This window comes from Strigops habroptila, chromosome 10, assembly GCF_004027225.2.
Source record: "Strigops habroptila isolate Jane chromosome 10, bStrHab1.2.pri, whole genome shotgun sequence".
NCBI lineage: Eukaryota > Metazoa > Chordata > Aves > Psittaciformes > Psittacidae > Strigops > Strigops habroptila.
In genome coordinates, this window is record NC_046359.1 from 30,044,305 (window position 1) to 30,071,874 (window position 27,570).

Genomic DNA, 27,570 nt, shown 5'->3' on the forward strand with positions numbered 1-27,570 from the left:
AGCTGTCGTCACAAGCACACCCCGCCCCTCCCACCCTGCCGCTGTTCTGCGGGCAGGGAGCGCCCTCCCGCCCCAGTGCCCGCCCCCTCCCCGCAGTGTCGGAGCCGCGGTCGGTTGTGGGGTCGGTTTTATTTGATCAGCTCCCGCACAGCATGGCCCCCCGCGGTGACCGCCGCACAGCATGGCCCCGCCGCACCGCGCCGCTCCCGCACCCCGCCCGCGTCCACATACCCCCCTCCCTGGTACCACCGGGGCCCGCGGCGCTTCTGCCGTAGCCGCAAGCGCGGGCGCCCCCTGCGGGCGGTGCCGCACAGAGCATGCGTGCGGGCCGGGGCGCGGAGCAGGGTGGAGCGGGGAGAGCCGGGCGCGGCGCTCAGTTGGAGGAGAGCAGGGAGCTGTGGGAGGACAGGTCCGTGCTGCTGGCGCTCAGGCCCCTGCTCTCTGCACGGAGCCCCGGAGTGCCCTGCAAAACACAGCGTCTGTGAGCACCCGCGCCCCAAAGCTGCCAGCCCGCGGCCCGCACCGCTGCGCCTTGCGGGGCAGGGCTCCCCCGCGCCACTACCAGCCACACTAGGAGCCACCTCTGCCCTCCCTGCTGCCACTCCGGGGCTGGAGGGCTGGCCGAGCTCAGTAGGCAGGGAGGGGGGTCCGTGCGGGCAACACCTCGCTATGGAGCTGCAGCAGCTGCCCAAGGGCTGCAGCGTGGGCCCAAGCTCCCCCTGGGAAAGCAGAGAGGCTCCAGCCCCACGCAGCAGCAGAGTACAGCCGCAGGGATGAACGCCTGCAGAGGGGTCCCGGCCACTACACGTGTGGTGTGCCTGTGTCACTGGCCATGGTTCCAGCCCACCCCCCTTCCTGGTCCAGCCCCGCCCCGCAGAGGGTGCTTACCTCAAATGAAGCATCGCTAGACTTATGCAGGTAATTTAGTGATGCAGCTCGCTTCATGCTACAAGAAAGCAGAGGAGAGCAGGTGTGTTCTTGCGGTCCCTGCCCAGACCCCAACCCCAAAGGGGCAGGGCCTCCCCATCTGCCCTGCATCCAGCCTGGCCCTCGTAGCACTGATCCTTACCTAGTGTTCCTGGGCTCCAGGGGACCATTGCCCTGCAGTTTCTTAACCAACATCTCACTGCTCCTCCGGATCACATCCCGGATTTTCCCCAGGGAGCTGCTGCGCTGGAGGGTGCCACTGCCATCCTGGACACAGAGACACAAGCCATGGTGATGGCTGAGTGGCACTGATCAGGCTCCGGCATGCTGCAGATGAGTGGCCAGGAACTGGGCTTGGCTCCAAACACCCTCTTGCACTGAGGATTTAGCCCTGGCCCAGAGCAGGCTTAATGCTCACTATGTGCCTCCCCTCACCCTAGTTCTCCACAGGACATGACTGTTACGGACACACACCCCTCCTATGGCCTGGGGCTCATCCAGACTGAGCCTCCCTCCTGCCTGGTGCAAGCTTAACACCCAACCAAGCTGCTGACCTGCACCAGGCACCAGCACAAATGGGTCTGGCAGCCCCAGGGCCTGGCTTGAACATGGCATAGCTTTACCATGTGCCAGGCCTGCAGGCCCACTCATGTCAGACAAGACCCATGCACACATAGCCTTGTCCCACTTCTAACACCCCCGAGATGATTCACTTTGAGCCTGCTGAGCAATTCAGGCAGCTCCATCTGGGATGCATTCATGTGCCTGCACCAACACTGTGTTGCCAAGCGGGTACCACTCTCCTCAGCACCCCAACTTCAGCTGTGCCTGGCCCTGCTGGCTGCCCTGGGGTGGCATTTTGCAGGGGAGTCTTTATGGCTCCCTGCTTTTTCAAAAGACCAAAACCAGCCCTAATTTTGTTCCCCAGCCTGTTTCCTCCCACATGCCCCCCCAATCCCCCCACTACAGAGAAAGGCACTCTCCGCCCCTGACAGGCTCTAGCCCATCTCCCACCGTTTAAGTCCACATGCATGCATAGCACAGGCTGCCAGGATGACACCACCTCATGCCACTGTGCCCATGGCACCAAGCTCTTCCCCTGTGGCCAGGCATGCTCATTACACAAGGCTAGGGCACCACTGCTGCTGTGGTTACTTTTGCTCTGATGGCTCAGTAACAGCTGTGCTCCCTGCTCCTGATCCCAATGGCTCCTGGCACATCAGGGCAGAAAAAACAGAGATAAAGCAACCACAAAAGCCCTTTGCTCCTTACAAGCATGTGTGGGAGCCCCTCTGTACCGCTCCAAATGACCAAAATGCCCTGTGGCCCAGACTGGCATCAGCAATTGCATCAGGACTGTCCATGCAGCTCTGCAGGTAAGCGCAGTGTCTGCCTTAGGCCAGTCATCCCCTTCTCCCGAGCCCTGCAGATTGTGGCCCCGGGGAAGGCTTTTCCAACACTTCCCTGCTCTGACTACCCAAAGCCCATCCAGCCCTAGACCCTGCTCCAACAGCTGAATAGGACTTTTCCTACCAACAACCCTTTCTCCAGGTATGCATCTCATCCCTTCTTGGCTAAACCAAGAGCACTGAAACTCTTCACTTTCTCATTACGATGAGGGGTTTCCAAACTGAGAGCCATGTGCTGCTGCTGCAAGGGACCCACGCACCAGGAATGCAGAGAGCACCAAAGCATGAGCAAGGAAAAGAACTCAACTCCAGGCATCCTGGTATGTGGCACCAGCAGAGACAGGGGTGGGATGTCTTTTGCTTCCCCATCACACTTACACCAGGTCACCAAGGTACTGCCATACCAGGCATTGTTCTTGCCAGAGCACATAAGCGAGGGATGGAGAAGGGAACACAGCTGGGGCAGGGGAGTGGGACCATGGTAGAAGGGCAGCAGGATCCAGCCAGAAAGTATGCTTTGGGGTCAGGGCATTTCCCCAGCTGCAGCAATGCAGACTGACTGCAGACCAACACCAGAACCAAATGCTGGTGCATGCTGGGTTAAAAATAGCCTCCCTCCTCTCCCTACTCCCTTTGCTGCAGGGTTATTTTTAAGCCAGAACATTTATGGGGCTTGGTTTACTGCAGAGCCTCTACCCCAATGCAACCACCAGGATGAGAGCACTCAAAGAAGCAACTCCATCACGGAGCCACTCTCCGGTGCGTGCTCCCACCCTGACTGCTGCACAGAGGCAGAGGATTTGGGCAGGGTTTGGCAGCATGTGGAGCTCAGCACCGGGGAACTGCTCTGACTAATGGAAACACTGGTTGGGGAAGGCCCAAGCTCAATGCTCCAGGGCAGCCCTGTCACACACAGCTACCGAGCCGAGGTTAGTAGCAACCCCAGTTTGGAGGTTAGGGAGAGGCACAATAAAGTTGGGTCCCTCATTCCTTGGAGAGGTGCCCTGGGGGCAGCACAGCCCCTGCAGACACACAGGCACCAAGCACCCCCACACCAGCTCCAGCAGCACTTGCACCCGCCACCCCTGGGCTGGCCGGCGCTGGCCTACACAGCATGGAAAGAAGCACAGGGCAGCGGTTCGGGTCTGTCTGCCTTTAATCAGAGGTACGGTTGTTACAGCACCGGGTCCAGCACAGGGCAAAGCATACAGAGACCTCAACACACTCTGTGCTGGGGACTCGCCGCTCCCCAGAGCATGGAGCAGCACTGGGAGAGAGACAGGGGAGGCACAGCCCTGCAGCACTCAGCCCTGCGCTCCACACCCCATGGTCCCGGGGACAAAGCTCCTGTCAGCAAGCACAAGCTTCCAGGGCAGCAGGATGCACATGCCCCAAGGCCTCTGCACCACGACAGGAAAGCCAGGCCCAGGCAGACACAAGCACATTTAGAATCACAACCTGCCAGATGACTAGCATGAGAGAAACTAGCTAGCTAAATAAATAAGAGGGTTCCTGCGCTGGCCACTGGGCTCTAACCTGCTGGCTGCAGCCTCCCCGGCTTCCTTCACAGGTAGGAGGACCAGGGTTCATATCCCATAGGAAGCGGGATGAGGGTGTGCACCCAAGGCTGTGAGGCTCAAGGCCTTGGGAAACTTTCCCCTTTCCCATTAATGACTGACAGCACCAGACCCTGTGCACGTCTGGAGCCCCATGAGAGGCACTGAGCCACCTCCACGCATGCCCAGGGTCAGCACTGTCTTCCCAGCAGTGACAGAGTTACAGGTTTCCCACCTGCTTGGCAAGGGACAGCCAGGCAGGAACTCACAGCCCAGGACCAGCCTGCTGAGCCAGGTCCTGTGTTCAAGAATTTCCCCCCTTCCACAATCAACCTAGCCCCTTCTCCTCCTATGGAAACCTCCCTCAAACCATCCCATCTGCCCCCACATCTTCAGAGCACTCCAAGCCTCAACTCTTCCTTTCCTCATATCCTTCTTTCCACATTTTTCTCCCAACCACTCTGCTCCAAACCAGCCCATTCCCCCTTATCAGCCACTACGAATGGCATGGCGCCTGGCCCCTGCATAAAAGCTCTGCTTTCCTCCTACCCTTCCTCTGCTTGCAAGGAACAGCAAACAGCTTCACCCCGCCTCTCCCAGCAGCCACACCTGGGGACCCTGGAGCAAGGGGGAGCTGATTCACCCCTTAATGCCATCAGGAATTAGGTGACAGCACCAGGTCAGGAGATTGCCACCAAACATACCTGTCTAGCAGGTCCCTGCTTCATGCATGGCCCTTAGCTGTCACCCCCTCACCTTGTCTTGGATGTACAGTAGCTATGGGCCACCCTACATTCCCATGCCGCTACAGAGGCCCACATGCTGCCACTGGGTCGCATAGAGCTCAGCAGGGAGGAGGATAGCAAGACTGCCCTGTGCTGCAGGGGGGTCTCCAAGTGGGGAGAGCCCAGCTCACCAGTGGCCAGTGCAGGTTTGCTACAGGACACTAACACCAGCTAAGCCTACAGGGAAGAAAGCAACTGGGCACATGACAGCCCTGCCAAGGCCAGGCCTCCCTGTCCCAGAACAGCTCCCCATCTTCATGCCTCTCTCCTGGCTTCTGCAGACATGGAGGGAACAAGCTAGGAGGGCTGAGGATGGCTAATGATGGTGGAGTCGGTACGCCTGGAGTGAAGACAATCCCCTGCAGGCCTGGTCCCCAGCGGTGCGCAAGGGCAGGCGGGGGTGGGGGCACACGAGGGGATGGTGGCCTGTCGCCCTGGCCTAGGAGAGCAGGCAGCTCCTCGCAGCTTCTTCCTGCTCTTGCTGGCCATGGGGCTGGCGCTGGCCAGGACCTCACTCCTCTGCAGGCGTGGCGGTGCCCTCGCGCGCCGGGAGGGTTGGGGGGCTGGCGTGGAGTTCTTGCCGAGGAAGGAGGGATGGTGTGGAGGAAAAGTCGGAAGATACAACACAAACATCCAGGTGATTGCGGTGGAGGGGAAAGAGGGAGTCTCGGGAGGCATTTAAGCCTAGTGCACAGAGAGGAGAAAGACACAATTTACAAGGCCGTGAGGTTGTAGGTGCAGGTGGGGAGCAGGGCCCAGGCTGCATGCAGAGACGGGGCCGTGTCTGGGCAGGGTGGGAGCCCTGTGAGGCTCGCTCAGCAGAGCCACATCTTTTTGCCAGCGAGCTCGAGCAGGCTGGCAGAACAGCTAGCTTCAGGAGGAACAGCCTGGGCCTCCTGCTCAGATGGGTCCCTGCTCCTGGGCTGCAGGCATGGACTGCTGAGCTGGTGCCATCCTGGCTCTCCCAGATACCTGGGCAGCACGCGGCTGGTCCAGGCCCTGAGGTGCTCCATGGCTCCCTTTGGCAGCAGAGCACAGAGGTTGATGGCACCACAGGGACTCCCATGGCCCTTCCTGCAGCAGCTAAAGGGTGGGAGCAGAGCCTGCCTGGAGGCAGCATGTCCAAGGGCTCTAGACCGCTACAGGGAGCAACTGGCCATGACAGACAACAGCAGCGGGAGCTGCCTCAGCCTTCATTTCTCGGGGAGCTGCAGCCCAGAGCAGGGCTGCTGGCTTGGGAGAGGAGGCTGGCTGTGTGTGCAGCACCATGTGGCAGCAACTGTGTCCCCCAGGGTGCTGGGCCAGTCCTCCAACCCTCTACCTACAGCTGGCTGGGCCATGGGGAAGGGCCATATGAGCAAAAACTATCCCGTTGGCTGGGTCAGGCATTGCCTGCTTGCCTTGTGGTGATCAGCTCAGAGACTGGAAGGTTTCCCAGACCATCACTAGCGCAGAGTGATCACCCCACACCAACCACAGCCAGGAGGAACCGTGGAGACGTAACAGGCCAGGGCAGGGACCAGCTGACCCTAACCCAAATCTGTAGCCCTCCCCCTGTGCTTGTCTAGCCCCTATATGAACCAGGGAGTGCAAGGGCCCAGGGTTGGTGCCTTCGCAGGTTTATGACCCTCTTCACTCCTGATACCAAGAGCTGGGGCAGAGGACAGCCCTGCATCTGGCAGAGCTGCTGGGGCCTCTCGAAGCTCTGCTCCCCAGATCCCCTTTAGTCACCTCCAGGGTACAATCCACAATCAAGAGAGCCAGCAGGCTTCAGGCTTGGACGTTGAGAGGCTGTCATGGCAACAGGGAAGAGGAAGAAGGAAGAAAGGGAGCTCATGCAGTGGGGATAGAGCGGAGCCAGGTGGGGAAGGGTTAGTGACAGCAGATGTGAGGGGGGAGCAAAGGACTCCATGTGCTCAGTGTGTCACCTGTGCCAGGCCACAACCACCCCTGGGTACACCCAGCTACACTATGCTCTCTGCTAAAGTTTGCAGGAGGAATTTTAAGCATTAACTAGCATTGAGCCAAGCACCCACCAGCACCATGCTCACTTTCCACCTCTTCTCCATCCTCCCCATTGCAAAGGACAAAAGGCACCTGTCACAGATCTGGACCACTATCACCCTCCAACATCAGCACTAGTGATCAAAGTGCCACTCAGTCTCAGAGCAAGCCTAGGCAGGCTCAGACTGCTTGGTCTGTGCCTCAGCTAACACCGGCTTCTTTTGCCACAACTAGTCAGCCCAGCCTGGCATCCCAAAGACCTGCCTTTTACCACCTCTGCTTGGCCAGAGCCTACAGAGGGCATGAGACCCGGAGAGGGGGATGGCAAAGACGCTGGCTGCAGACTATGACCATGCCCTACAGACACTCAGTCGCACACACCAAGCACACACCCCCAGAACCCTCCCCAGGCTCAGCATCGCCTCGGAGCAGCGCAGGACAGCCAGCCACACTGCCCACAGAGGCTGTGTGCGCCTGAGGTGGATACAATGCTCTCAGCCAGGGCCTCAAGAGGGGAGCAGCAGAGAGAGATGTTAATAAGGTTGCAAGGCTAAGATTAAGGGCAGACCAGGACCAGCTCATGCTGTGCACTGCCAGAGCCTAACAGCCCCCTGGAAGCAGGAGCCCTAGTTGGGGGTATCTGGCCTGTACACCAAAAGCCAGGCCCAGCCACAAACCTTTGCAGGCTGGCTGGCTCATGCCAAGAAAGAGGGGAAGGAAGTGTGCAGGGAACAAATGGAGGCAGACAAGGATGCCACGACAGGCCACATGGGGACAGCCCTGAGGCAGGCAGTCCCTTCCCTCTGGCAGCCAGCTGAGGCCATTCTTGATGGTGTCTTGTACTTACCCCGCTCCATTCCACGCCCATACTCACTTCCTCGCTACCGTCTGTGGCATTCTCATACTTGACGCTGCCTCCCAGGCTCCGACGTCTCTCTGTGCCATCTCCCTCCTTCAGGATCTCCACCACCTTTGTCTGGTTGATTGGGTCAATGCCCTGCAAGGAGAAAGGGATAAGGAAGCACCACGGTTTACCCTTCTGTGTTCTTTCCCTCTAGTGATCTGCTGTGCCATCACTTGCTTGGTCCTATCCCCTCTTTTGGCCATTGCTCCATCACAGCCAAAACTCCCCAGCATAAGCAGGATGGACCCAAATGCCACCCTGAACTTAGCAGCCCCTGTCATGTTTTTCAGCTCAGCAAGCCTCACCAAACCATAACTGTCGTGGGAGACAAGTTACTACCCCAAAGCCAGCAGCTTTTTTTCCTTTACATTTCGATGTGCAAAGGTTTCTGCTGTCCTTCAGTCTTTGCTTACAGCTCCTGCTTTATTATTTGAGGATTGGGAAGAGCTTAGGGTGAGAGGTACTCTAAGAAATCCCTAGTGTGTTTCCCTAGATAAAAAAAAAAACAAAACAGTGAGAATAAAATACGCCATTGAGCACAGATCTCCTCAGTAGCTGAAAAAGCCCAGTAACCTGCACTAACCTGGCTGTAGCACTTCTGCACTCCAAGAGCCAGACCTTCTTCCCAACACGGACACACACTGACCACCTGCTCCATCTATGTGTGTTTGCACAACCCCACACATGCACAAATGCAACCCCAACCACCAAGATGCGGGAACATAAACCAAGGGTGTCAGAGGCTGCAAGGCCCAGAGAGGCCCTCACAGCACAGCCCAAGCCACAGGCCGTGCCATGCATTTGCCATGCTGATGTTCCCATCCCACAACACCCCCTGCCCCAGGGAGGATCCCTCCAGGGTTACCTGCCGCCGGGAGCGAACCGCGCACTCCTCCAAGGTCTCTGCCGCCTCCAGCTTGCCCTGGCGCCGGTACAGCGCACCCAGGTTCCTCAGCGTGGTGTTCACCGTCGGGCTGCAGTGACAGAAGGTGAGCGGGAGTCCTGCTCTCTCCAGAGCCCACAGCTGCCCACGAGCCACCTCTTACCTGCTGACCTTACAGGCCTTGTACCAGCCACCATACTCAGCATAGGGGGCGCTGTCTCTGTGCTTGCTCTACAGGGTGAGGAGAAAACACAGCTGTCAGCCCCATGCCTACTGCCATGCCTTTGCCAGGGTCAGACCCTCGGCTGCACCTCCACACCAGCACAGCCTTTGGAAACACAATGTGCAAATGCAATGATGAAGCCCAGGAGGTTCCTGCAGGGAAAGCTGAAAGCCCATTTGCTGCAACAGATTTGGGCCACAAGTAGAAGTGATGTCCTCAACCCAGCAAGGAGCATAATCCCATCTCCTTGCCCCTTCTATAGTATCAAAGGGACAACACAGCCCATCCACATGGTGCTCTGGAGGACATGACGCCCTACCCAGCATGCAAAATAGAGAACAAGAAAAAGCCACCCCAACCAACAAAACCAACCCATATGCGTGCCAGGCAGCAAGGGCACTAACCCCCTCAGACACAGCTAGCAAAGGAATCAGCCAGCCACATCCAAGGTCAGGCCCGCCCCACAGCAGCTCAGCCGGTGAGCTGTTGTCTCCTCTCCAGGAGGTCATTGCACCTCAAAGCTGGCTAGCCCTACTGCAGCCAGGCACAGAGGCTGCTGGACAGAGCAACAGGAGAGCGGGCAAGCTTGATGGCCAAGGCAAAAGATCCCCAAGGAGAACCTACTCTGCGGGACACCAGCTGCCAGCCAGCATTGCCCTGGGTCAGTAGCCACCATGGCAGCTGCAGGCAGGAAATGCCTCTACTGCAGGAGCAGGGCTCCTGCACACCCCCTGTGCCCCCTGGTGTGTGGTGAGCACTGGCTCCACAGCAGGAGCTTCCCTCTGGCGACGGCTCTAGCCCAGAATGGTCTTCACAGGGACTATTCTTCTTTCTCAGTCCCACATGCTTCTCGGATCTTTAGCCCACAAGGTGGAGCTTCCCTGAGCCACAGGCACACATGAGTTTCCTTGCACCAGAGCCTACACAGCCTAGGCAGGCCCCAGGGACAGGAGAGATCAGGATTCAAAACATCTCTGAAGCTGTAGAGGCAGCCCCAAGAAAGTGGCTGAACCCAAGGGGAAAGGTGTCAAATCCCCTGGGGAGAAGCAGTGCCACAGGCCAGGGCTGCCTGCTGTGCCCAAGGCCCCGCTGCTGGCACAAGCTTGTCTCCCCCTGATGCCACTGAGAACAGAGCCAAAGAGGGGTGAGGGGAAAAAAACAAAAGTGAAGCTCTGCAAGAGGGGTTTGATGACTTTTTTAATAGGAGATGTGGAATCACAGCACAAAGCAGAGCGCAACAGCCCCAGCCCCTGGGCCAGCAGTACAAGCAGGTCTGTGGTCACTGCTGCCTGGCCAGGAAGGCCATGCCAACCGCGTCATGCCATGGGACATGGGCACAGTCGCACTAGGGACAGGCAAAGCAGCTCAGCCCTTGCCTCAGGTTGTAAAACAAATCTCAGTCCCTGAGCCTGTTCTCTTGCCCCATAGCAAAACCCACATTATCCAGAGCATAGCTCCACACTGTAATTATCCGCTTTTGACTTTAATTCTCCAAAGGTCCCACCAGGAGCATCTCAGTCCCAGAGAGGGCAAGGGAAGCCTGGTCTCTGTGCCAACTTTGATTTCACCTGCATGGGATGTGGCAGCAAGCACAATTTCTTTACAGCAGAGCCTTCATGGGGCAGCAGCAGGAGCAGTGCAAGGTGGAGCTGAGCACTGCCCTGGGGACTGCACAGAGTTCAGTGGTAAGACACAGCATGCTGCTGGGAGGCAGCTACTAGAGCCCTGCTCTTAAGTACTTGCAGGATGGGACTGGTAAGTCACTAAGCCAAGCCTAGAGCCTGCTGTCTGAGCCCACACAGGGATGGTGCCTGCTCTGAGGGCAAAGGAAAAAGAGAGCCCTGCAGCTATGCCAGAGCCCTTCATTCTGCTGCTTCACCCACCTGCCAAAGAGCAGGCAAGGTTTTACGCTTGGGAAATGCAGAGACAGGACTCCGCTGCATTATCGGCTGAGCACAAAGCAGGGCCTGGGCAACAGGAGTAAGTGTCTTTGCCTCTAAGCTCAGTCCAAGGCAAGCACAACCCATGTCTATCCTCTTTCAGCCGCCAGCTAGGATACAGCGCACCTAGGGCCCACCCTGTGCAAAGATCTTTTTCAGAAGGTTTGGCTCTGTTTCCTAAGCAAGTTGATGGCAGCAGTTTCTTCTTGACCTTCACTTTTCCCCAGGCAGCCTTAGGGCTGCTGCTTCAGAAGTAGGTTGTGCTCTGGGTACTAGCAGCTCTTTGGAACAGAGTGCCAAGGCTCTGCAGCACAACCCTCTGCCATCTGCCATCTTCCATCATCTGCATGCCCCAGAGGGATCACTGAAGCAAAAAGAGAGCCACGGTTTGAGAGGCTGAACAACCCCCTGCCCACGGAAAAGCATCGAGCACTCCAATGGGCCTTCCCTCCCTGCTGCCCCAAGGAGCAGCCATGCTCTCTCTCTCCACTCTCCAGACTCCTCCTGGCCTTTGTCAGTGGCCATGGCAGCTCTTCAGACTGCAGGAAGGAGGCTGTGGCTGTAACGAGAGGATCGCAGCCCCTGGGTCTCCTTCCCCTCCCAGGGCTCTTGCTGCTATCAACAGCATCACTCACCTTGCTCATCTCCTCTCTCTCTTCTGCGTGCATCCAGATTGGTTTGTGTTCATCTGTGTGGGGAAGAACGCAAGACAGCTCTGCTCACCACCTCACCCTGTTCCTCTGCCACTTCCACTGGGGCTCTGCCTCCTGCACAGCATAGCACTCTGTCCCCAGAGCCAGCAGCTCACCAGAGGGAAGTGACAAGGCTTCCAGATCCCCCAGGCCCCAAGAAAGGCAACCAACATTGCAAGGGCAGGACAGGGAACGGAACAAACTAGTCCTCCCACAGGGCTGAAGAGCAGCATAACACTAGAATGGCAGCGTCTCAAGGGCTGCCCAAAGCAGAGGACCTGCAAGGCATCCCATTCCTCTGCCAGGAGGATGCCGAGAGCCAGAAGCCTAAACTGCTCACCCTTCCCCAGCCCCAACAGCTTCTGCTATACAAACCATCCACAGAGCCAAACTCCTTCACGTGAGCACGGGTGAGGATCTCCTTATACAGCACCTCCGCATCTTTGTATTTGCCTTGCTTCAGGTAACAGGAGGCCTGCAACCAAGAAAACAGCTCCAGCCCCACTGGGCAACACAGATTAACTCTGCCCCCCTCTTGCAGCTCTGCATCTTCCAAGCACCAGGACATGCTCTCCTTCCCCAGGCAACACTCCTCATCCCCACCTGGCTTCTCCCAGGGGTCTCACCAGGTTGTTCTTGGTTTTGGCCACGTTGGGGTCATCAGGACCCAGGCAGCTCTCATAGATCTCCAGAGCCCTGCAGTAATAGTATTCCACCTCATCATACTTGCCCTGGTTCTGGCACAACAGGGCTAGATTGTTCAGCTGCTTGGCCACATCAGGATGGTCTTTGCCTAGGACCTGAGTAAAGAAAATAAGAGAAGCCACAAAAAGTCAACACTTAAAAACTGCAGTGGACTCCTGGAGTTAATAGGCCTTGTAGTCTCCCCATCACATGCCCATGTCAGACTAGGCAGGTAAAGGGGAGAAATTCCAGCTTCCACCTCCTGGCAGGCCTCTCTAACGCTGCAAACACTGGAGAGATAGGAAAGGTGGTGGCAAAATCAGCAGATAAAGAGACTAGTAAGGTCCTGGATCTCCAAGGCGCAATGAGGCAATGGGGGAAAACCCACAAGGAGAGCTGGAAGAAAGGAAAAAGAGCATGGAAGACCAGTACCTACCTTCTCACGGATCTCCAGGGCTCGCTTACACAGTGGCTCTGCTTCTTTGTACTTTCCTCTCTTGCCATAGAGAACAGCCAGGTTGTTCAAAGTTGCTGCCACCTGCAGAGACATAAGCTTCTCCATGAAACAGAGCAGAATCCAGCAGGATCAAACAAGGGGTGCAAGCAGCAGTAACATGGCAGTCCCATTTCCTTCATGCCTGCAGGACAGCTGCTTTTGAAGACAAAAAGGTCTAGAGGCAGAAGGCTACCCTACCTACACTGCATGATCCAGGAGAACCCAACCTCTGTTAGGCCATTCTGAACAAGACAGCAACAAGTACTGAAGCAGCGAAACACAGCCCTACACAGTGTGAACAGTACTCCCCACACTACAGAGCTCACTACTGACCTTCATAGTCCAGCTGCAGACACACCACAGGAGCACTGTTCTAGCCCCAGCAGTGCCCACGGGGCAACAGAATTGACTGAATGAACATGAAGACACTCACCGCTGGGTGGTCTTTGCCCAGAGTCTTCTCACGGATGGAGAGAGCGTCATTCAAGAGGTGTGCTGCCTCTTTGTATTTATTCTGATCCCTGCAGTGCAAAGTCAACCATTTATTCTGGATTTGGACACCACAGCCCATCACAAGCAGAACTACTAACAACAATCCTTCCACACAGATCCAGCCCTCACAGCCCTTTCATTTCTCCATTCCTCCCTGCCAGCCCCTAGTTATATTAGGGAGCTTGGTGGTACAAATACCTCATCTGTGCCAAGACCTTTTTGAAGGGCAAACCTCTGGAAGCAGGGGAAGTTCCCCATCACCAGCATGTGCTGTCCTCGTATATGGGAGAGACAGAAGGCTCTCTTGGCCCAGCCGTGCCCTCCCCAGCATGCTCACCTGTACACTAGTGCCAGGATGTTGAGCATGGTGGCCACATCGGGGTGATCGTGGCCTGATGTCTTCTCCAGGTCCTCCAGTGCCTGCTTGCATAGCGGCACAGCTACCTCGTAGCGTCCCTGTGAGGCGTACTGGATGACAAGGTTGTGGAGCGTGCGCAGGCGTGCAGGAATCTCATAGCCTCCCTGCTGGGCAGCTGCCACTGCACTACTGTGCTGGTGGGGCACTGCGGGCACAGAAGAATAAACAGGGGCACAGTTGGCACAGCAGACTTGGACAGAGACAGCAGCGACCATGCATGAGGAAGCACTTACGTCCAGGACCATGCTCCTCCTCCTCATTCGGGAACAGATCATCCAGAGAGTCCTTGCCGGAGTCACCCTCCTTCTCCTCCTGAGAGGAAGGAATCACGGTACTGTGTGCTCTCAGAGAAGACAGCAGCCTGGGCTGAGTCAGCTGCCAAACTCTCCTCCCTGCTGCAGCCTACCAACGCCCTTGGCTTCACCCATTGTCTCCGCCACAATCTTCTCCACACACAACAAACTAATGAAGCCAAATTTCCCCCAGTACATCCTGGCATGCTACTCCATGTTCTTCCAGAGACTCTGCCCTTTTAGTTATAGGGCCGAGCCTTTGGAAGCTCCCTTTAGTTGTAGGCACTGCTATAACTAAAGGAAGGGGCAAAATCCAGGGTGATGCTATCACAAGCTAGGTAATCCCACTGGTCCAACCTCCCCACCCCCAAAGGTGCTGCCTAACAAAGACTAGGGCATACCGAAGGTGAGACATCCTCATCATACTTCTTCAGCTGGTTCATGAACTCAAGGTGTTTCTTCTCCTCCTCCAGCTGAGCCACGGTTTGCTCACTGCGCTGCAGCTTCTGCTGGGTGTTGGCAAGCTCATCACGCAGCCACTGGTTCTCCTGGCATAGCCTCCGGACCTGAGCACGCAGCTTCTGCTTCTCTGACTCCACAGCATTCAGATGGTTGGACAATGCCATCATCACCTTGTCAAGAGTCACAGTCAGTAACTACCACAATCTGGTATCTCCCTCACATGCACACTCAGGGCCCACCCTCAGGGTCACACTCAGCCCCTTGCTGCCTTTGCAGCTTACAGGGAATGGCCACATGCCTGCCTTCCCCTGTCAGTGCTGGGTAACACTGCTCTCACCTGAGCCTCTCCAAGCCCCAGCTCAATCATCTCCACTGACTTGCGGAGCAGGTTGGATTTTTCATGCACAAGATTGGCTTCTTCATCTTTCTTCAGGCACTTTATGGTTTCCAGCAAGCTGTGCAGGATGGAGTTGTGTTCATTCTTGAGTGCCTCCAGCCCCTGCATCACTAGCTTGGTGTTGGAAATTATCTCCTCTTGGCTCAACTTGTCCAGTTTCTCCTCCCTAGGGTACACCATGGTGGACATAGTCCTGCTTCTGCAGCCCTGCAGGGAGAGAGACAAAACCTGAATGCCTCAGTACTGCTTCAGAGAGCCACAACCAGACACAAGTGTCACAGCTTCCTTCAAGCAGCCAGAGACAGCATTCAACTGCTTGTCTGCTCTAAGCCCTTCCCCTGTCCCTTTGGCAGCTGTCAGGGCATGTGTTTCCACTTCTGTGACACGGAATGTTGCAACCAATGCAGGTGGCACACGTGGATGGGAGACAAAAGGCTACAATCAGTGCTGACCTCCCACCAGCAAGGAAAGCTGATTTAGCTTCCATTTAAGAGCACAGATTTGTAGTTGGCAGCTGGGGATGCAATGCATGCACCTCCTGCCCACAGACCACAGATGCAAGGAGGCTGTCAGAGCTCAACACCTCTTCTGACTGCAGAGGAGAGGGAATAGAAAGTGGAGGGATGCCAGCTCAAAGCTTTCCAGTTCCTTGGTGCAAAATCTCCTGCAAGAGCATCTCAGACAGGGAGGCACCTTACTGGCCAAATAAAGCCTTCCCTGCCTAGAAGAGCACACCCTCATACCCCCAGCCTCGGCACAGGATGGTCATTGTGGCCAAAAGCGACATGACTACCACCAGCATGAACTGAATCATGCCTGGGTGCGAAAGATTACATACCGCAAGAGCTACAGCCACACTAGTGCAACCTCTGTGTGGGTGTCAACCTGAAACACTAACAGCTTTTCCAGCTTTCCCTGCTGCCAGGCCAAGGGCTCCTCAGGATGCCATAAGAACTCCATACTCCTTCCCTGTCCCATGCCCCCAGATAAACAACAGGAGTACCAAGCTACTACCTTTGCATAGGGACTCCAAGTACTACAACCCACTACATTAGTGTGGCTGTGAGACCTCTGCAAGGTGAAATCCAGGGGCTAAGGAAAGACAGCAGGCCAGAGGGCAGGAGACATGAGCAGCAGGCAGCACGCTGTGGGTCACCCCAAGGGCAGGCTCCTGCAGGGCTGACGGCAGCCGCTGCCGTGCCCTGTGCAGGCAGCACCTCCACACTGCCTGGAGCTGTCAGGAGGCACCAAACCTGGGCACCCAGGGCCCTGCTGGCAGGAGGCTGGCAAACTGCCCAGGCCCTACACAGAAGCAGGAAGAGCTGCCAACAGATTTGTCTTTGTCCTCCTGCAGGACCCACCTCCGCGTGGCTCAAGCTCTTCGTGCAGCAGCAGCCTTGCTGAGCATGCTGCCCAGGTACAGGGCAGAGCAGAGCCCCTCTCCTGCCCGCCCTGCACTCTGCCCCGGGGGACACAGGGCAATCCCCCAGCACACCCCTGCCCTGGAGTGGGCCCTAAGCAATAATGGCATCCAGTTCCTTCCTCAGTGTGCCACTGTAAAGCTAAGATGGCAAACTGTGCTGGGGCAGTTGCTAAAAGTACATATATTTCCTCCTCTTCAGCCTCACTCTTCCAGAAGCCCTTTGAGTTGTTTTAAAGGCCTGAGCTCTCGGCTCCTCTTTGGTTTCTGTTCCAGAGATGCACATCCATCCCTCAGGAAGTGTTGAGACACCGCATGTCTCCTGAAGACTCGGTTCCTGTTCATAACTTTGAGCAAGAGCCAAGCGCTCTCCCACCCACTCCAGAGTCACAATGCTGACTTGACTTTCACTTCATGATCATCAGCACCAACCCTGAGCCATACTTCACTGTAACCTTCACTTCTGGGTATCTGCCGTGCTCCATGTGCAGTCAGTTACCCTGTGCATTGTGCATTTCACACTGAAAAGTCTCATCTGGACTGTGACATTTCCCAGCTTGCTTTAAAGACCGTATGACAAGAATGGCATGAAGAACCTCCCCGAGATCAAGGTAGGGGCCATAGAGGACCATTTCAAAGAAAAGAATGGGTCTGTTGAGAGTTGGCTGCCACTCATATCCTGCCTTCCAAACTGATTCTGCAGGAACTGGCAGCTAAGCATCCTGCTCCCTACTTCCCTTGGTTAATCTTTTTCCCACCTTCATAAACACATCTGGGGAGCAATCGAGTGCTAGAACAGCAAGGGAAGCCCTGCCTAAAGCAGGCTTCTGTGGATGAACATGAGTCAGAAAGAGATGTGTATTGATGCTAGTGCTGGCACATCTGGCAAAGCACTGTTGTCCTGCTCCAAAATGCATCCAGACAGCTTCCCAGGAGGGTTCAACAGGCACTCACCTGCTTCCAAAGAAGCCAAGGTAACAACTGCTAAAGAGTGAAATGGCTCCACCACTGGCTTCAGTTCATATGGAAACACAGCCCCAGACTCAGAAACAGGGACACCAGTGAGAGCCCTCTGGAGCGCCCACAATGCTTGGGACACAAGGAGAGCCCCAGGAGCAGCCCCAAACACAGCGCACAACAAAACAAGAGCTCTGCCCTAAGGCTCACACAGCTGAGTAGCACAAGTGCCTCTTCATCCATCCTCTGTGTCCTAGGTCAGCTGTGACATGCTGACAGCTTTCATGGAAGCATTAGTGATGTCCATAGAGAGATCTTGCTGCCATCTTCAAAAAGCACAATACAAATGCATTGGGAAGAAGAATATGTTAGAAATCATGATAAAAAGCCTCCGGAGCTTGAACCTTGCTAGATAACAGAGTCAGACAAGATCCAGAGCCATAGAAAAATCTGCCTCATTCATTCCACTGTGCACAAAGTAACTGAGAAATTGCCGAGCTGGATATTAAACCACCAGTGCCTTTGCTGCAATGACATCCTGTCTTTCCTCAGCCCTTCCAGCAGAAAAAAAGCTCCAAGCATTTCACAGTCCCCACAATCAACTTGTTTTTCAGATTTCAGACTGAGAAGGGAAAATAATCAAAACATCCTGACCCACAGCACAGATTTATCCTACCCTACAACCACATCATCAGGACATACTAACACAGGCTCCTCTTCTCTCACTGTCTGTACAAACACCTCTACACAACCCTGGTCTTCCCTCCTTAGGGTGACATCCTAGAAGCACAGCTCTGTTAGGTACCAACATGCTTCCAGCATTCAAGGGCGGACAGGGGATTATCCAGGCTGAACGAAGGGCACACAACCTGGAAACAACATGCAAGCTGTTCCTTCCCAAGTACCAGCAAGAAAACATTGACGACTGCAGAGAAGTCATTTCAACACTGCTACCTCTCGTACAGCAAAGGAGACCAACAAAACACTGATGGGAGCTGACTCAGCCCTCCAACAGTTCTTCCCATCAGAGCCTTATTTCTAGCTCTTCCCACTGCTGGCAGGTCTATGCTCAGTGCCCAGCCCTCCAAAAAGGAACCATGCTCTATGGCAACTGATGCCAAGGTCGGGCAGGCTGAGGCTGCTGTATAAGCACTCTTACTGCTCCCACACAGCTAGTAAAGGGCACTGAGTGTCCTTTATCCAGGCAGAAAACACACTCTGAGGTTCCTGCAGAGAGAGGGACACACACCATCCTTCACCTTTGGCAAGGGGAGGTCCACCCTGGAATAGGAAGAAAGAATGCTTTTCCAACAAGTTCCTCACGAGCTGGGGTTCACAGTTCCTAGTTTATGCTGGTGCATTCCTCATGGCTCTGCAGATGCCACAGTCCAGGTCTCCACCAGCAGGTTTCTGCTCCAGTTGGCATGTCTTCCCTATTTACAGGGAGCTGCTGGAACAGCCTGGCTTTCCGGCAACACCCATCTCACCCCTGCACCCTGCTCCCATTTGGAGGAGTGCTGCAGTTGCAGCAATCAGCTGGGAATCCATCAGCTAGCACATCCTGCCAGGCAGAAACGTTCCTCCTGTATTCAAGTGCATAATTGGGAAATCACTGAGCATTAGCAATTTCAGCAGCCCACTTCTCTGCCTCTGAAAACTGCTCCCACATGCAAGAGCTTTAAGAGGAAAGGGCTGGAAGCTTCACTGCTTCTATCTTAAACCCACAACAGAAGCAAGGGCGCCAGCCTAAATGGGTCCAAGTGAATCTTAAACCTTAGATCGTGATGCCTAATGCTAGAAAAATACAGAGGGCAAAGAAAATAAGCACCAAAGGGCGAAAAAGAAGTCAACTACAGTAGGACAGAGACTTCAGGTCTACACATGCCTCAATAAATTCAGTTCACTGTCTCCCCACATGTCCCTAGACCAAGTGTAGGTGAGACACAGGGTACCACCACAACTCACACAAGTGATACTGTCAAGACAATAATTGCAGCTTCCTTCAAACTGCGTATGGCCTGTCAGCACTCTCCGTATAGAAACAGGCATATCTTTAGCAGCAAACTCTACTGTAGAAGGTGATGTTAGGATACAGAAGCTGCAGAAAAAGAGCTGGGTTCTGGGAAAAAAAGCTTCCTGTGGAAAAAAGCAAATCTGACCCATAGCAAGAATGAGGGAGCATATTTGGGAGACAGACAGCAATGGCAGCATTTAGAAATGGAAATACAAGGGTTAAAGTCTTATTTCCACAATAATTATTCCAGTCTCATACTTTTGCTACCTGGAGAAACAGCAAAGTCATGTCTTTGTGAATCAAACCACTTGATAAAAGCAGGGAGAGGTCTTTCCCCCCCTTTGGGCCTCTGCCAGCTCATTAGTGTTAAACAACAGAATAAAGAGTTTCTGGAAAGACTGACTGACCTCCAACGAAGCTGTGAGATCACCAACACACAGCTGAGCCTCCACCCCTAAGGGATACTGCGACAAAACCTACACCTAACGCCTTGGACACTGAAAAGTAAAATAAAACAGGAAAGAGCAAACAGAGTGCCAAGGTTGCAGCCATCCCAGAAGCTGTGTCATGAGCACAGGCTTTCCCTTTGTTTTGTCACCGCAGTGTCAGAAAGCAGAGGCTGTAGGAGACTGCAGTCAGCGGTGCAGAGCCTCTGAGGCTCCCACTGCACAGCCAGGGCATTCTGACCCTGACAGGAGACTTGGACACTGCCACACCACTGCCAGAAGAGCCACTGCGCTCAGTGTCACCACCTCAGGCCACAGACAAGGGATAAACTGGTGCTGCTGAGCTGCACTTCCAGCAGTCAGCATTTCCAGAGATGCTCCAGTATGGATAAAACAAGAGATACAATCAGCTCTTATGGTGCCCAAGAACAGGTGGAATAATTGCAGTATTTGCCTCCATCCTGGAATACGTGCCTGCTGTGGTTCATACGAGGCAGAGCGGGAATGGCGTTATGTGATGCTTGTTACCCCTGCCAGAAATGCCTGGTATATCTCATGCTCCCTTAGAGCCACTAAGAACACACAAAGAGGAGATCAGTCAGGGGTCAGCACCCTGGGAGTTCACAGCCAGCATATCTCTGAGCTGCAATCCCAAAGCCAAAAGATCTGCCCAAAGTTCTTTCCCAACCCCAGCCTAGATGTTTATTGCACTACAGACAATCTAGACAGTCAAACCAACCGACAGATAACTTCAAGTACCATATAGAAACTGCTGTGTTGCAATTTCCTCCCCAATAAAAGAGTCTGGCTATTGTATTACTTGGATGGGATGCCTAGAGGTTTCTTCACTCAAAGCAGGCATCTGATCAGATATCTGTGCCTAGTCAAGGGTTGAATATCTCCCAAAAAGGAGATCCCCAAAGCCCTTCAGACCCCTGTTCCATGACTTAACCATCCTCATGGTTTAAAAAAAAAAGCAAATCTTCATCCGAATTCCTTAGATAAACTCCTTATTTCATTTGCCTTTGCTGAACACCACTTCAGGACAAAGGGACCAGGCACCACAGCACTAGAAACTGACCCTTGGCTCAGAGGAAGGGAATGCAGCAAATGCCTCCTTTCAGCAGGGTCCCATGGTGACAGGGTCCCTCTGTCCCAGAGCATGAGAGGCAACAGGATCCACCTCCAGCAGCAGAGTAGGGACTGGAGGCAAGGAGCTGTCCCGCCTGCATTCTCCCATGCCCAAGAAACAGGACTCTGCATAAAGACACCCCGTTGCATGGTTTTAAAGCTCATCCCCAAGCCCAGAAAGGCTTCCCCAGGCTTGGGAGTCATGTGTAACTCAACACAAATTGACTGTGGTGTTGGAAACAGCACAGCCCTCCCCATCCCCTGGACAGGGCTCAAGGCCAGGATTGCTCCTTTCACCAGCAGCTGACACATACCAGCTCCAGCTGAGCGTGAAGCTCCACCAGCTTCTCCAGACACTGGAAGGCCTGTGTTGGGAAAGTCTGTGCTAACCAGCAGGCTGCAGGAGCCCTGGGACTTTGAACCAGGACTGTGGAACTAGATTTGCAGCTCTCCACAAGGAGATCTGAGGCTCCCTTCATGCTTTCCCTTCAGCACTGAAGGCTCCTCTGTCCCAGAAGCTTCAGCTCCCCACCACCTTCAATTCTTAACAGAAAACACACCATAGCATAACCTTCCTGAAACCTAGGGTGAGCTGGTGGTAAGCTGGATGTACAGTAACTTGGCCACAGCGACTCAGTTTCATATCACTACAGAAAGGACCTGGGAGCTTCCCATCCCCTTCCCACTTTCCAGCCCACACGTAGAAATGGCAAGTCAAAAGCTACTAGGGTTTGTTCTGATTGACCAGAGCAAGCAATTCATGAGTTACCAAAGCACGATCCAATTCCAATAAACATGTGTTCTGAGGAAGACAGAGGAGATAGTCTGTTTGGCTTTGTATCAGATCACACATTCCTTCCAAGACCAGAAAAGGTCTTACTCCTCCGATTCATTAGTGGTCAAAAAATACAGATATTGGAGGCAACAGGGGTTAAAAAAAAAACCCACAACAAAACAACCAAACAAAAAAGAAACCAAACTAGCACCAACACGTGCCATTAGCAGAAAGCCATTTTGCTCCATACTGCAGTTCATGTTGTCCACAACCCCAGCTGGCCAGGGAAACATGCACCTCTCATCAGGCCATTGCAACCAGAACAGCAGCCTTTGCCATCCCCACCAACAAGCTCATGTTAGCACCTCCAGATCAGCTGATGAGACCTTGTTTTTAAACACTTGCAGAATGGATTTGGTGAGCTGCTGCAGACATAAGCATCCCCCGTGCCCAGGACTACAGTGGAACAGCATTAAAAGCTGTTTCCAGGCTGGCAGAGACAAGAGCTAAGCAGCTGGAACGAAGCCAGGACAAGCATCTCTTCCTAGCTTCAGGATCTGATTGGGAGTCTCGCTCTATGCAAGACAGAGGGAGAGCCATTACCTTGCCCTCACAGCATGAAGCAGTATTAAAGCAGGCAGAATAATTCCCAGGAGCCCATGCCTCTGCAGGCATCTGTCTAACGTGAGGGCTGTGCACTGGATGTGCCTCACAAGTACAGGAGATGGTCAGGACGCAGCTGGGACCAGCAAGTGTGCTGGAGCCACGCCGTGTACCCCAAAGAGCTCTGGAGCGCCCGCACTCCCTCCATGGTGTACCTGGGGCAGCTCCAGCGACCAGCTGACTGCAGGGCTGAGCTATTATTTCCAGAAGCAAACAGGACTTGTAAACTATAACAAGGCAGCCAAATCCAGAGAGACAAAGCCCTACCCGCACAACCAGCAAAGGATCTGTTTTACCTCTGGCTGCCCCGAACAACAGGAATTCTTTGAGGAAATAAATTGCTCTTTCCTACCAAATCAAGCCCTTATTCAGCAATTCTGCCAAGGTCAAAATCTCACCACATGCCCTTTGTGTCCCACGAGCCATTTTGGTATTTGGGGGTTAATGCTGTTGTTCCTACCTGAACATTCCTCCAAAAAAGTAGATGAGCGAGCATGCACTTCCTGCTCCTTCTGCCAAATACAGCAGTGCTCAGCCATGTTTATTTACCCTCTGTCTGAGCTGGCCAGATCTTTGACCCGATGCATGCTGAACAGCACCCTGCCTCCCCTCACGCAGAGGCGGGGGCTCTCCACGTCTCCAAGGTGGCATTGGAGACCAAGGGCACTAGAGGAGACCCTGGTGTGGCACCACAGGAGCGCGCCAGATGCCAGCCCTGCAGGACGCAGGGGAGCCTGCGGCTGCTGGTAACGCGCCGCTGCCTCCCACCATTGTGCTTGTTCTCCCCGCTGCCTGGCCACAGCGTTCTGCTGCAGCACCATCCCCCAGCCCGTCCTCAGACACCTCCTCCCAGCCGCATCTTCTCCCTCCCAGCAGCTCACTGGCAATTGCTCCCCCCCCACTCCCACCTTCGGTAGGGTGCACCTCCACTGCAAGCAGCTTAGTAAGCAGTTTATTAATGGAAGGAAGGTTTGGGGGGAAACAAGGTTCGGGAAGTTTGAGAGCCATCGTTGTACGCCAGGAGCTGCCTCCGTCATTGCTTCTCGGGCTTTGTCTGGCAGCAGGAGGCACGCCCGCTGCTTATCCTTGGGACAAGCAAGCCAGAGAAACCCCTCCATCCCTCCTCAGTATCACCACAGAGAAACCCTGCGCCCACCCAGCTAAACGTAAGGCTCCCAAGGAGAAAAGTTTTCATCAGCTCTACTCGAAATGGCACATCAAAGCGGTCCTTTGTTACAGGCCGGCTGGGCACCCTGCCTGCTGCCTCAGTCACCAGATGGGAATCCTGCCCACCCCACCCCACCGAGGAACGGTACCTGGCTGCCTGCAGCAGCTTGTCCAGCGCTGGCAGTCCCGGAGGCCCCGGCGCTGCGGGGAAGCGCAGGCTGCGGCGATGCGCGGCTCCCACCGCGCTGCACTCCGGCTCTAGCAGAGGCGCAGGCACCAGGCGCTCGGCAGCCAACCACACTGCAGCGGGCGGGGGGGGAAGGGGGGAGGAGGAGATCCAGGCTCCAGAAACAGGATGATGGGATGCTCTCCTGGAAGCGCAGAAAGCATCATGCACACCAAGACCAGGGCTCCCTCCTCAGGGATCCACGGGAGCCCCAAGGAATGGGGCAGAGCCCCCTAGCTGCTGCTGCACACTGCCCAAACTCTACCCCACCATCAGCAGGAGTTGAGACGGCCACAGTCACCCCTGCTCTGCACCAGCCATATCTGCGCCATCCAACACTCAAACGGGTTTTACATCCTGCTTGGTATCACCTTCACCCATGTCCCCACTGCTGACCCCATCCCAAGCTCAAGTCAAGCTGTGTGATTGCTACCGCTGTGCCTGCAGAAGGGGGCAGATCCAGGACAAGATCCCAGTGTTAGCGCTGCAGGGTGCAGAGCTGGGCCAGTACTGCCTGGAAGCGTCCGTTCTACCTCTAGGTGCTTTACGCAGAGAGCATAGATGCCACAGCATTGCAGCATCCAATGTAGCCAGTCAATTGTTGCTATAACCACCCCACCAGAGCAACACAAACCCTTCACACTGCAATCCACAACGTTTGGTGAGCCTCTGGAGGTGTGCTGTCCCCAGCTACCTACATCTGTCTGAGCCAATGCTCCACTGGGAACCCTGACCCTCTCCACAGGCACTCCCAGAGAGGGAAGAGCTCCAAGTGTCCCAGGAGGGAACCCAGCTATGGTGACACGTAGGCCCTCTCTTGCCTCATCTCACAACACACATTTCTTCACTAAAGCATCTTACTGTTCTCCCTTCTCTTCTGTAGTTCTGGAGGGCAAACGCAGCTGGCTATGGGGTACACATAGCTACAGTGGGGTTAAAGAAGAACTCACACCAGTTACATAGGAGCGCAAACACACATTATTTATCTTACACAGACAGCCATTCCTGGCAGTGAAGACACAACCTAATTTTAGAGCAGTGAATCCCTCACTCTGTGTCCACAGCACCCTGGAAACAGCCATACCTCAAATACTGTGTTCAGTTCTAGGCCCCTCAAGAGAGATGTTGAGGTGCTGGAGCAGGGCCAGAGAAGGGCCTGGAGCACAAGTGTGATGAGGAACGGCTGAGGGACCTGGGGGGGTTTAGTCTGGAGAAGAGAAGGCTCAGGGGGGACCTTATCGCTCTCTACAACTGCCTGAAAGGAGGATGGAGCCAGGAGGTGGCTGGTCTCTGCTCCCAAGGAACAAGGGACAGGACAAGAGGAAACGGCCTCAAGCTGCGCCAGGGGAGGTTTAGACTGGATATTAGGAACAATTTCTTCCCCAAAGGGCAGTCAGGCATTGGAACAGGCTGCCCAGGGCAGTGGTGGAGTCACCGTCCCTGGAAGTGTTCACAAACTGTGTAGACGAGTCCCTCAGTGCCATGGGTTAGTGGTGGCCTTGGCAGTGCTGGGGAACGGTTGGACTGGATTATCTTAAAGACCTTTTCTAACCTGGCTGATGGTATGTTTCTATGAGTCAGGCTGTCCCACCCTTGCCATAAACACACGCCTCCCTCGGGGATGCCGGCCCCTGCCAGCCGTCGCTGCGTGGCAGGGCAGAGCACAGGCCCAGCGCTGCACAAGGAGAACAGGACACGGCGGTGCCGCCGCAGCCAGGGGCTCGCCCGGGTCCCGCTGTCCGCGGGGCTCACCCCGACAAGGCGGCGTTAGCGCGGCCCCCGGCTCGACGGCCCCGCTCCCCCGGCGCTGCGGATCCCGGCCCCGCGAATCCCGGCCCCGCGACACGCCCCGCTCCGCTTCCCCGGGCCAGGTCCGCGTCCTGCGCGGGGGCTGCCCGGACCCGCACCGAAGCGGGCGACCACCCTCCCCGCGGCTGCGCGGGGCCCGTCAGTCGGCCGCCCGGGCCCGCTGGTCAGGGAGACCGGCCGCACGACCCGCCACGGCCGGGAGAACGACCGAGTCCCGAGCGCCACAACCCCGCCCGGCCAACCTGCTCGGCGCTCGGTGTCGATGGCGGTGGCGGTCGCTGTGCCGGTCGCAGTCCCGGGGCGGGACGGAAGCCCAGCCCAGCAGCACCCGCTCCTCAGCGGCGCAGCCCCTTTAACTCGAACATGGCCGCCGTCTCCGCCCCGCCGGCCTCCCCCGGTGCCGCCCCGCCCGGCGCCCGGCCCCCGGCCCCCGGCTCGGCGCAGGCGCGGCGGTGGCGGCGATGGCGGCGGGGCTGTGTCGCGCGTTCGGGGCGCTGCTGCTCTCGGCCGCCCGGCCCCGCCCCCCCCCGCCCGGCCCCGCGCCCCGGCTGGCGGGGGTCGCGCTGGCGGCTGCCTGCCGAGCGCTGAGCGGCTCCGCGCCGCGCTGCACCACCGACCCGATGTGGAAGTGCCGGGTCAAGTACACAGTGCGCCCCGTGGGCATGAAGAAGACGGGCGGGCGCGACCACACAGGTGGGCGGCCGGGGGCCAGGCAGGGCCCCGCCGGGGCGGTACCGGGGTGTTCCCGCCTGCAGCCGCTTCCCCTGTCCCCGCAGGCCGCATCCGTGTGCGGGGCATCGGCGGGGGACACAAGCGGCGGTACCGGATGATCGACTTCCAGCGGCTGCGCTACGAGGAGGGTGCCCCGGCACAGCCCTTCACCGAGAAGGTCATCACCGTCCGATACGACCCTTGCAGGCGAGTGCGGGATGAGGGGTCAGCCCCCTGGCGCGGGTGCCCGTGGTGAGCCCCCCCCCCAACCCACCCACCGTGGGTCCCCATGCAGGTCGGCAGACATCGCCCTGGTGGCCGGCGGCAACAGAAAGCGCTGGATCATCGCCACGGAGAACATGCAGCCAGGGGACTTCATCAATAACTCCTCTCACATCGGCAGGATGGCAGGTGCACGCCAGGGCAAGGGGGGGCCAGCCCAGCCCTGCCAGGGGCTTGTTGGCTGCTCCTCAACCAACGCATCTGCTTCTGTCTTCCAGTGTCAGCCAAAGAAGGGGACGCCTACCCGCTGGGGGCTCTGCCTGTCGGCACGCTGATCTGCAACCTGGAGAGCCATCCTGGGAAGGGAGCGCAGTACATCCGGGCAGCCGGTGCGTCTCTGGGCAAGGCTAGCCCATCTTGGCTTAGGGCGGATGGAGAGGATGGCAAGGGGGCACTGCTCTGCCTGGCCGGTGACAGGGTGTTGCTGTCCTCTGTCCTCCCTGTGTTACAGTGCAAAACAAGCCCTCCTGAGAGGCAGAGGCAGCTCTGCCCCATTGCTGGCTGGTGATGCCTGGACAGCATGTCTTCAGCAAGAAGTGCTCCCTGAAGGGCAACAGCAGGGGCTTTGGGGAGTTCCCAGCACAGGGATGCGCTCACCATAGGGTGGGATACTTTGTCCTGCTGCTTGGGGCAGCTGCCTACTCTCCTCTTGCCTGCTGCAGGGACTTGTGGGGTGCTGCTGAGGAAAGTGAATGGGACCGCCATCGTGCAGCTGCCTTCCAAGAGGCACATGCAGGTAGAAGAGCCATGCTGTCCCTGACCTGACTGCCTGGGCACAAAGATGTGCATCCCCAGGAAGGCCTGCAGCTCTTCCCTGTCCTCTAGGTACTGGAGACCTGCGTGGCCACAGTGGGCCGTGTGTCCAATGTCGACCACAACAAGCGAGTGATCGGGAAGGCGGGACGGAACCGCTGGCTGGGCAAGCGCCCGCACACAGGCTTATGGCATCGCAAGAGTGGCTGGGCTGGGCGCAAGATCAAACCTCTCCCGCCCATGAAGAGCTACGTCAACCTGCCACGGGTCGTGGCACAGGAGTGATGCCGGTGGCCAATAAAGCATTCTCAACACCACTGCTGTTGCCTTACTGCTGCCTTTTCGGCACAGGGCCTCAGGGGGGTGCTTTCCCCATGGGACGTGTTCAGCCCCTGCCAGGAGATGAATGCGGGGCTGTGGGCTGCCTTAGCTTGAGCCTGGAGTGGTGGTGGGATCAGAGCTCTGCACAACCCTGCCAAACCTGGCTGCGGGGCAGCTAGGCTCTTTCCCCTCCCTCAGCTTGCAGAGCAGCGAAGCCAAGCGGGCAGCTAAGTGGTAGCGGCAGCGCGGTGGCTGCCACCCAGCGCGACCCGCTGGGGAAGCGCAGCCGCCGGCACCTCGCGGTCCCGGCAACGCTCTCCCCGCCGCGCA

General features: G+C 56.3%; 2 protein-coding genes across 9 annotated transcripts; one reads left to right on the forward strand and one right to left on the reverse strand.

The window, feature by feature from the left end:
- Positions 1-110: 110 nt before the first annotated feature.
- KLC4 (kinesin light chain 4) lies at positions 111-25,698 on the reverse strand. 8 transcript variants are annotated; one of them, XM_030499257.2, is made up of 17 exons: positions 25,416-25,698; positions 23,288-23,509; positions 14,506-14,772; positions 14,108-14,338; positions 13,647-13,725; positions 13,333-13,558; positions 12,937-13,024; positions 12,444-12,545; positions 11,950-12,123; positions 11,699-11,798; positions 11,267-11,319; positions 8,632-8,699; positions 8,451-8,559; positions 7,556-7,678; positions 1,070-1,194; positions 889-946; positions 111-463 (listed from the first exon to the last, which is right to left on the reverse strand). In XM_030499257.2, exons 3-17 carry the CDS (start codon positions 14,752-14,754, stop codon positions 374-376), a joined length of 1,875 nt encoding a protein of 624 aa, XP_030355117.1. In that variant the 5' UTR covers positions 14,755-14,772; positions 23,288-23,509; positions 25,416-25,698; the 3' UTR covers positions 111-373. The 8 variants fall into 8 exon arrangements, with proteins under 8 accessions (XP_030355117.1, XP_030355115.1, XP_030355116.1 ...); XM_030499255.2 differs by having other exon boundaries at positions 7,529-7,678; XM_030499256.1 differs by lacking the exon at positions 23,288-23,509 and having other exon boundaries at positions 25,416-25,551.
- Positions 25,594-27,236, forward strand: MRPL2 (mitochondrial ribosomal protein L2). Its single transcript, XM_030499262.1, has 6 exons — positions 25,594-25,866; positions 25,950-26,091; positions 26,180-26,295; positions 26,385-26,495; positions 26,829-26,902; positions 26,992-27,236. Exons 1-6 carry the CDS (start codon positions 25,635-25,637, stop codon positions 27,202-27,204), a joined length of 888 nt encoding a protein of 295 aa, XP_030355122.1. The 5' UTR covers positions 25,594-25,634; the 3' UTR covers positions 27,205-27,236.
- The last annotated feature ends 334 nt before the right edge of the window (positions 27,237-27,570 follow it).